At 39.5% G+C, this 10272-nt stretch overlaps 2 protein-coding genes across 2 annotated transcripts; both read left to right on the top strand.

The window, feature by feature from the left end:
- LOC119884944 (patatin-like phospholipase domain-containing protein 6) lies at positions 1 to 2704 on the top strand (the record flags this gene model as incomplete). The annotated part of the gene is given in 4 exon segments (XM_038695218.1): positions 1 to 90; positions 1968 to 2116; positions 2293 to 2446; positions 2682 to 2704. Coding segments are annotated over 4 exon segments (416 nt in total), but the record flags the coding sequence as incomplete, so codon positions are not given.
- A 1849-nt stretch (positions 2705 to 4553) lies between these two features.
- Positions 4554 to 8865, top strand: LOC119884945 (patatin-like phospholipase domain-containing protein 6). Its single transcript, XM_038695219.1, has 4 exons — positions 4554 to 4713; positions 4839 to 4926; positions 6203 to 6348; positions 7056 to 8865. The coding sequence occupies exons 1-4, from the start codon at positions 4663 to 4665 to the stop codon at positions 7128 to 7130; spliced, it is 360 nt and encodes a 119-aa protein (XP_038551147.1). The 5' UTR covers positions 4554 to 4662; the 3' UTR covers positions 7131 to 8865.
- The last annotated feature ends 1407 nt before the right edge of the window (positions 8866 to 10272 follow it).

Genomic DNA, 10272 nt, shown 5'->3' with positions numbered 1-10272 from the left:
GCATGACCCTCTCGGGGTATCTGCCGCCTCTCTGCGACCCCAAAGATGGCAACTTGCTAATGGACGGTGGCTACATCAACAATCTGCCAGGCAAGTAGAGGTGGTTCTCCTCACCCCTCCCCCCATCCAACACACAATCCTCAGTGATCAAACTCCTGTCCCCCAGAGGAGGGGGGAGGTGGAGTGAGGGACGGGATCATTATTATGAGGGGTTTTAATCAAGTTATTTATAGGCTGGGTAAGTATATAGACGTGGGCTTTTCTTAATGCTGATGGAGGGAAGTCAGGTGGTAGTGGAGGAGTGTGCTGACTTTTCCCCATCTGAATATTGAGCCAGTTCAGACCATCAATTCAAACTAATTAAAAGTAAATGATAAAAAATGAGTAACCTCAGTGAGGAAACAATCTCTATCAGACCCTTAAATATTCTGTATTACTAGATGGGGGGAAAGTCAGCATTTTGAGTTATATTGAGATTTAATTCAAGTGTATATGATGACAAGGTTTTAATTAAACTAAGAAATATGACATTGAATTGGGGAACATAGTATTTGTCTATCAAACAGCCTGGTGTCAGAAAAGTGTTCAACTTAAAATGGGGAATCACTAGTATCCTGAAAAAAAATATTGAAGTTTCTGACGTTTAAACTATAATGTGATTTCTTTTTTTTTATGTCAGAAGACACCAGTCTGATTTGATATTATTAAAGTCTGGTTCCCCTCGTGATAATGAGCACTTTTCTGTAGGGCTGGGCAAAAATTCACTATTATCGTTTATTGACTTTAATACCGTGGTGATATGGTCATATCATGTTATCATTCTGTTTTCCAAATTAATATCTCCAAGCAATTGTATTTTAAAACTAGCAGAGTTTGTTTTCCACGTTTTACCTATGAGGAGTTTGGCCTCACCTAACTCATAACTGATATGGGAAAATATCCTTCTTAATATTGTGATAATGATTTCAACCATATCACCCAGCCCTTTGTCTTTTGTTCATGTTACTGAAGCTTCAGTATTTGCTTCCATTTCAACCAGAGAAAAATTAGTGGAGTCTGTTTGAGTAGATGGGAGGAGATGTTTTTTTGTCTGCGCACCATTTCAATACATCTTCATTACCTGAAAGCATTTTAGAAACACATCGAACCAAATGTACACATTCCTGTAATGTTTACAGAATACATAAACTGTCATTAGCTTTCATAATGGTGCACAGATGAAAACTCTGCTGAGTCTGTCTGTTCAGCTATGATAAAGCATGTACTCTGTACTGATGAAGCACAGCCATAATTCACAAAGCTGGAATGAGCTGTTGTAATTCTTGGTACAGGAATCATGTCTCATTATCTCCCAAGCGACACTCATTCTAGAGGTTTGTGAAATATAGTGCTTTCTGGGCCCAAAGGTTGATCCAACTGAAGGGAGCCTTATAAAATCAGCATCCCTTATTCCTGACCTTTGCTATTCTGCCTTCTCCCTGAAGTGTTTGTGCTCCATCAGTTGTATTTATAGTTGTTCTTGGCACACTGGATCAGTGCTTTGGGCTTGTCTTCCTGTTCTGTCTTTGAATGGGCCCAACACCACAAAAATGTTCACTGCCCCAACGCTCTTTTTAACACTAACAAGTCAGTGAGAAAGGTCATGACCTCAGGCCCTGTGCTCATTGGCTAGGAAAGCATACATTTCTCTATTATTTTTATTTTTATTGCAGTGTTTCTGTCACTAATTGGCCATAAATGCTCTAGAGTGTTTCTGACAACTTTTTAAAAAATTATGTTTTTGTGGTGCAAGTCTGTTTGAACATACTGGCTCCTAATAAAGGTTTAAGGAAACAGATATTATCCTGAAACAAGCTTAATAACACAGGATTCATTGTCTTACATCTCTGCTGCTGGATTTTGTCATGCTGTGCTCGTGCGGCTGTGTGCGTGTGTGAATGCTGGTGTACACGTTCCACGTCCAACAGCGGACATTGCAAGGAACATGGGTGCCAGAACAGTCATTGCCATTGACGTGGGTAGCCAAGACGAGACCGACCTCTGTAACTATGGCGACTGCCTGTCTGGCTGGTGGCTGCTGTGGAAACGGATCAATCCCTGGGCAGAGAAAGTAAAGGTACATGACGGGTTGGCAGCACAAGGCATTTGTAACTATTACTGACTCATCATCTTAAAATATCGAATACTTTATGCAAGTTCCAGTCAGTATGTAGCAGGGATGATTTAGCTTCTGAGTCTGCAGATCGAGAAATATTAAATTCTAGTAGCATCCCACATCTGCTTCTTCCGCAGGTGCCAGACATGGCAGAGATCCAGTCTCGGTTGGCCTATGTGTCTTGTGTGCGGCAATTAGAGCTGGTGAAGAAGAGTGCATACTGCGAGTACATCAGACCACCCATCGACCGCTTCAAGACCATGGACTTTGGCAAGTTCGACGAAAATCTATGTGAGTCACTTCATGATCATTGCTCATTTTTATGATTTTACTTGTAATGTTTGCATTTGGAAACAAGTTAATTGTGATACCGTGATTTATTTACAGCAAGCAAATAAGAGCACAGTCAATACTGCCTCACTGTCATACTAGTTATGTTAATCGTGGTTAGTGTTGAACCCATTGCTTCGTTCTACAAAGAAGATTTTGCTTCTCTGGCATCACTCCATGTGCGTTTGTTTTAAAGGCTACAGCCATGACAGACTTTAGCACTATATATCTCTGGCAAATAAAGGCAGGATCGTCTGCCCAAAAACTTTACTCAGCTAAATCCAACTTGCAAAGTGATGCATTGGCCAATCACATACATGCAAGCGCACGTTCATGATATATTTATTTTTTAATGTCAACACATACTTCTACTGTCATCGAGATCATCGAGACTGAAACTACCTGTCTTGCATCTTTTAACACAGTGCTGTTTAAGGTGTGAATGTCTGGTAAGAAGAAGAGGGAATATGCATTAACTCTTTCCACCTTCAACTTTAGCTGCAGAGCAGCTGTGCTCCTGTTGCACTTCCTTTTTCCTGTTCATACAGTCCTTTCCAAAAGTATTGGAACGGTAAGGCAAATTCCTTTCTTTTTGTTGTTCACTGAAGAAATTTGGGTTTAAGATCAAAAGATGAGTATGAGACAAGAGTTCAGAATATCAGCTCTCATTTCGTGGTATTCACATCTAGATGTGTTAAACAACTCAGGACATACCACCCTTTTGTTGAACCCACCCATTGTGAGCAAAGCTATTGGAACATGTGACTGACAGATGTTTCTTGTTGCCCAGGTGTTGCCTTTTAGGTTGATTGTCCAAACATTAAATAGCTCTGCATGACTAGTCTAAGTTTTCATCCTTGGTTCAAACCTATAAAGACTGCATTTACTGTTAAAGAGGATAAACCAACATGAAGACCAGAGAGCTGTCTATGGGAGAAAAGCAAGCCATTGTCAAGCTGAGAAAAGAAGGAAAATCATCCAGAGCCATTGGACAAACATTGGGCGTAGCAAGCACAACAATTAGCAACGTCCTGAAAAAGAAAGAAACTACTGGTGTACTGAGCAACAGACGTCGAACAGGTCGGCCAAGGAAAAGAGCAGTAGTTGATGACAGAAATATCGTGAGAGCTGTGAAGAAAACCCCCAAAACATCAGTAAGTGACATCACCAACGACCTCCACAGAGCAGGGGTGAAGGTATCACAGTGCACTGTTGGAAGAGAGAAGAAATATAGAGGCCACACCACAAGATGCAAACCAGCAGTAAGAATGAGTAATTAAGGCCAGGTTGAAATTTGCAAAGAAGTACAGAGGGAAAAAGTGGAAGGTTTTAGACTGGCCAAGTCAATCACCTGACCTTAACCCAATAGAGCATGCATTACACCTCCTTAAGAGGAGACTGAAGGGAGAAACACCCCGAAACAAACAAGAAGTGAAAGAAGCTGTGGTAAAAGCCTGGAATAGCATCACAAATGAAAAAATGCAACAGTTTGGTGATGTCGATGGGTCACAGGATTGAGGCAGTTATTGCAAGCAAGGGTTATGCCACCAAATATTAAATGTTATTTACTTTAAGATTATTTGTTCCTTGACTTTTGCTCACCTAAGAATGCTGTGGTCTAATATAAACGGTGATATGTCCTAAGTTGTTTAACACATCTAGATGTGAATACCAGGAAATAAAAGCTGAAATTCTGAACTCTTGTCTCATACTCATCTTTTGATGTTAAACCCAAATGTCTTCAGTGAACAACAAAGGAATTTGCCTTACCGTTCCAATACTTTTGGAGGGGACTGTAGAATAATCCAGCTCCTATTCACAAAATCCAACCCAGCAGCACACTTATCTGAAATACAGTTTTGCTGCTGTCTTCCCTCTTGACGATTGTTTTGTTTGCCTGATTTGATGATTACCAAAAAAGACTATCATTATGATTTTATCATGATTTATACTGTAAATGTTAAAATGCCACAAGCTTCACATTTTAACATGGATGTCATTTTACCAAATAAACTAAATAAATCAGTTCAGAGTTACAGAGTTTCAAAACATGTCCTCACTTCTACTTACTATATTTAAAGTACCTTGTTTTTCTATTTCAACTACTTCAGGATGTGGGCTTCCAGCACGGCAAGTTGGTGTTTACTGGCTGGGCTCGAGGTGACATTATCCAAAACATGCTGAAGGACCACCGCTCAGCCGACTACAACAACAGCAAGAGAACTGACGTGAGAAGAGCACATACACACACACTCGCATACACACATGCCATAAATCATATGTAATGTACTTGATGTGTAACGACCTACATTTTCACCATCAAAGTAAATAATAATAGTTTCTTGTCTCGTAGTCCTGCACGTGTCCAGCAGCTGACTTCACTGACCTTGCAGAGATTGTATCCAGGATAGAGCCGGTCCAAACCTACGTAGCTGCAGAAGGTGAAGGATCTCCTGCCAATTCATTTTTGTCTTGAAATAATTCCTCAGCTGTGGAACGTAACTAAGTACATATACTCAAGTACTGTACTTGACTTGTCCTTTCTTTTAAGGTTTAAGTCATTGTTTAGCTTCAGAAATGTGAGGATTAGCTGCATTTATTTTTAATTATTTTAATAAATTTTAATCATTTAGAATTTTGTACTACTGGTAGGACTACTGGTACGAGCACTGTAAAGATGTCACTTTGGGCTCTGGGTAATTGTGACACCATTTCTCCCTATTTTTAGAATATTTACAAACCAATCAATCAATTGATTAATAGAGAAAATAATCAGCAGATTAATCCATCAAGATTATAATCATTACTTTCAGTCCGATACAAAATAGTTAACAATGAGCTTCACCTCGACCATCTAATAATCAGTAATATATAATGATATTATATCATATTTCTGCATCAACTACTTTTAGTCCTTCAAAGGTACAATGTGTAAGATTTGGCCAGAATTTTAGTTCATCCAATAAAGCATTCAAAAAATCAACCAACGTTAACAGAATGTGAAGAAATAACAGCTCTTACGTCATGTCCCAGTGATAACGAGAGAGAGGAGTTTGTTGTGTTCACAGAGGAGCTGCTAGCAAGACTTTATTTTCTAACATTAACCCAAAACAACAAACTCCTCTCTCAAACTGTGACTCGTTTCCACCGTTGTCTTCAACTCTCACAAGATTTCAGAGTTGTCCATGAGTGACTTCTGTCACCCGGAGTCACTCGTATGGATCCTTCCCATGATATTGTTAGACACCTGGTATAAGAGTCTGAGCCTGTCGGTGGCCAACAGGAGCACTTTTTGTGGACGTAATTTTGATGGGGCACCGATGATTATGCAGCTGTCGGCTGAAGCCATCTACTGCACTGATTCCAAAACGTTTTAATGGTAATAATGATAACAATACTGGAACGACCTTTTAAGTAAAATATCTGAATGCTTCCTCCTCCAGTGTAATTCCTTTTTTATAGTGGTTAACATTTTTTAAACAGCTTAAAAACATTGTGTTTTAAAGTCCTTGTTGCAGCAGACGCTCTAGATGTACAGTTCCCCCTCAGGATTGCGTCAGATTTAATCTGTGTAATAAATAAGGGTTAGCTTTCACCTGGTCTGGAAATACAGTAGCAGATGTCCCTGATATTTTATGGGTGCTATCTAAACCTGGTGGTTCAGTCACACAATAAATTCTCTCTGTAATATTGCCTCTAAATCTTTCTGTTCAACAGAGGAGTCGGACTGTCTGACAGAGTACGAGGAAGACGGGATGGACACAGTGAGAGAGGAGGAGGAGGGGGAGGAAGAGGAGGAGGACGCAGAGGACCCTGAGGACCACTCCCCTGGAGAGTGGGGCCAGAATGGAGTTTTTCAGACAGTAAGCGCACACAAAAACAGAAAACATGACGTGACCAAACCATATTAAATACAGTTTTTCCTTCTGTGTCATTATAAAATGTAGTTGTCCTATCAGTTACATTCATTCTCTCACAGCGGACCACAGATTCATTTTTAGTGCGACGGCATTCCAATGAGTTTTATCCATTGAACTTCACAGAATTAAAATTTGGGGAACTGGGAGCGCTGGTATCAGACCAGTATAAAAAGAGTTATTACATTTCCATGTAGAATAAAAGAAGAATTGTGAGCAAAAGAGTATAAGTACAAGTTATATCTTTAATATCTTGTGTGCAAAGACATTCTGGCACTTGAAGGGTGACACTAGAGCAGGGGTTCTCAAATCTGGGGGCGGGCCCCCCTGGGGGAGCGAAGTGCCTCTTCAGGGGGGTTGTGGATGTTGAGCGGACCTAAAGTTGCTTTTATTTGTTTCTTGTGGTGACATAAAGTGCTCTGATGCTAGAAGGCTATTTTGATAACCTAAATGATTGATTAAAAATAAATTATTATTATTATTAAATCCACTTTTGCTGGGGTGGGGGGACATAAACCTTTTTTGGCTTCTGAAGGGGGGCGTGACAGAAAAAGCTTGAGCATCACTGCACTAGAGGAACAGAGCTAGAGTTCCTCTAAGCAACCTTTAGCTGCACTGACCAGGTGAAAACGACGCTCTGTTCTACTCTGTAGGATGAGGAGAAATCTGTGAGACAACGCCGGAAACTCACCAGTGACTCCAACACCTCTGAAGTCTCTGACTGCTGACAGAGGGCCACGGAGGAGTAGACGGAGTTTAAACAAGAACAAGGGCCAAATTGCGGGTCCATAAACAGTCAAGGCTAGAGACGTGGACGTCACACTCGGCTCTTGTGAAACTCTGAAATACTGTTTTTGCTTTTCTGGATGAAATCACTGTTCATCCTCTAAATTGTTGAACCTCCTTTGCATCAAGTGGCTTTCTTCTCGCTCCCACTCTGGCTTCATCTGTTCACATTATGACCCCACTGTCAAAAATGAAACGGTGTCCCTCATCAGTTTTACCAAAGTGACCCATTGCCTGAATCCCTGCCTGCTAACTCCCAAACCTGCCAAAACGAGGGGGACCCAGTAAACAACACAACAAAACTGTGACACTCTGTGACAAACGGCCAGAAGGACCCCTCCTACATGTCCCGCCTGGGTCTCTGAAGTTGACAGTTACATTGCCCTCCATTATTGACGTTTTGATGTATAAAACGGTCCATTAATTTGTTGTGTGTGCTTGTTCTGATGAGAGTGTGTGTAAATATTGCCTGTGTGTTAGGATGACTATTTGGTACAGATGTACAAAGTTGTGGTTTGTTGAAATAGTACAGGACACTGAGAAGAAAACTAAGAAATACATGCAATAGAGGTGTAGCTAGTGGGAGTTATACAAGTTAAGCGTAGATGTCATGTAGAGAGTCAGGTACGGGAAGCTGTAGGGGGGAATCAAAGGACCAGTGTTAAAAGCAGAATGAGGATGGCTTAAAATCAGGAGACATTTAACAAGAAAGATTTGTTAATGATGGCGTAGAAAGTTTTGAAATGTCGGTTTAAGAAAACAAAGTAATGAGATAAATGTGCATGGTCAAGAAAAGAGATGGACCAGTGGGAGTTATTTTATTTTATTTAAGTGAATTCTCCCTCGATAGAGTAGGATGAGCTTGATGCGCTGTAGGTAAACTAAACTGAACGGAGGATGGAGAGTATATATAATGAAAATGAGGGGTGAATGAGATGATGTGTCATCGTGTCTGTGTGTTTCAACCAGTGTTCGATCCCACTCACAGTGACTGAGGTGATTGTGGAGAAGAGAGCGATCATGTACACACTGACTACACTACACAACAAACCAGTGTGAGCCTGCCTCTGCTTGCACGAGGTCAAACATATGGTACTCACGGTTCATGTGTATAGTGGACAATAAGGTGTGTAATCTTTAGAATACTAGCCAACATATTATTGTCAGGAAAAAAAGTAATTTTGACATGGATGATACGCAGAAACCTTGAGTAATTCTTAACTTCAAATGGGCAGAAATTCACTTCGTGTAACTATTAACACTTAATTAATATGGACATCTTGTAGAAATTGTAACAAGATTATATTACACTATACACAATGTTGATATTCATAAATGTATATGAGGTGGAAGTTTGTAAGTTGATTCTTTACTGAAAAACAAGGGAACCTACACAAAAAGGGTTTCTCCTCTTAAAATCCATTCTGTTTTATTTATTTGTGTTACCTACTTGCTTTTAAAAATTATTTTCTTTTTTTAATATTTGGGGGTGGGGGGGTGTCTTATTTTAATTAACTTTGCTTTAGCTGTTTTGCACTGAAATATTTGAAGTATTCCTTGCTCAGAAGATGTTTGGTTTACTAACTGCCATCCACCTTGAGATGCCATGGGAATCTAAAGAATGAAAAACAAATGATAATTTAATATGCATATTTGAAAATAAATATATGCATCATAGCGTGTGGCCTTTGAGTTTTTTCTTTCTTTTTTCAACTGTTTATGCATGTTATGACCTCTACCATGTTTAAATGGACCAAAATTTCTGTAAGTCACAAAGTTTGCACAGCTGTAATGTTGAGCATAAACATGTTTGATGAGACGTTCAGATGATCTTAAACAGGCCACTTATGCCAGGATACTGTTTACATCACCACTCATGCATTTTGAAACCTTAAGGCTGAAATTCCTCTTAATGTGAAAACACAAGTTGAAATTCACAATACTGTTAGTGTAACTCAGTGTTTCCCACAGGATTGTAAGAGACTATGGTGGGTGAGCCTCGGACCCTGTCTCGGAAGAGCATTTTGTACATTTTAAGGTTAAATGCATTAATTTGGTGCAAAATTAAGAGGCTATCTATGAAGAACTTTGCCTTCTTGTAAACAATGTTGTGCTCTAGTAATCTATTTAATCATAAACCTATTGTATAGCTATAAATGGTGAACAGCAACAAAAGTCAACAAATGTATTTAATGTTTTACCAGCAAATATAAATCAAAGAATAGAAAATTAAAAATGTAATTTGCTTAACATTTTATTGTTGGTGTTTTTTAAATTTTAATGGACATATGTAATATGTTTTATATTTTCTGTGAATATAATCCAAGTAATCTTTTCCATACTGTACAGACACCTTATTTTGAAAATCAGACATTACGTGTATCCGCGCGCTAAATTCATCAAGTCCGACCCAATTTGATAAATTATGTTGTATGTGGTTCTCCTACCGCCTAAATTGAACACAGCCTCTCTTCAGGTAGGACTCTCATACGGCAACACAGTATGGATTTACCATGAAGGTTTTAATACGTGTGCACTCCAAATTTAGGTGGGGCTAGCTTAATCACCTTCTCAGAAACGAGTGACAGAAACAGACAGTAAACATTACCGTAATTATCTCTAAAGAAAAGCGGTTGTCTCGTCAGATGCTAAAGTGTGTGAGCGTGCGAGCAGCACCCACAAAACACAACCTTAGAGGTCTGTAATATTATGTATAAAAATAGTTTTGGTTTATTTTCAAACTATGGCGGAACAAATTAGACTGTGGCAGGCCGCCACGGTCTCGTTAATTAATGGGAATCACTGTAAGTGATACACAAGTAGATCCCGCAAAACAAAATGTTTTCACTTAATTTCAGGATAGGGAATTGACCAGATCAATTGTCTTGGAAAATGGCATCACCATTAAGATAATGTTATGTTTGTAGTGTCAGTGTCCTGTGAAAACACTTATCTCTAAAAAGTCAACTCATTATTGACATCAGTTTACCCCCATACCTCTGGCTTGTGGAGTAATAGCACCAGCATAGGACTGTGATGCAGCATGTGTGTGACTGCATTGTTGTTGCACAAATGAGCTGCATG

Source organism: Micropterus salmoides, unplaced genomic scaffold (assembly GCF_014851395.1).
Source record: "Micropterus salmoides isolate LMB-PRFRI ecotype aquatic unplaced genomic scaffold, ASM1485139v1 Ms_hic_scaffold_3797, whole genome shotgun sequence".
In the NCBI taxonomy this organism is placed as follows: Eukaryota; Metazoa; Chordata; class Actinopteri; order Centrarchiformes; family Centrarchidae; genus Micropterus; species Micropterus salmoides.
This window is presented reverse-complemented; position numbering and strand designations above follow the sequence as displayed.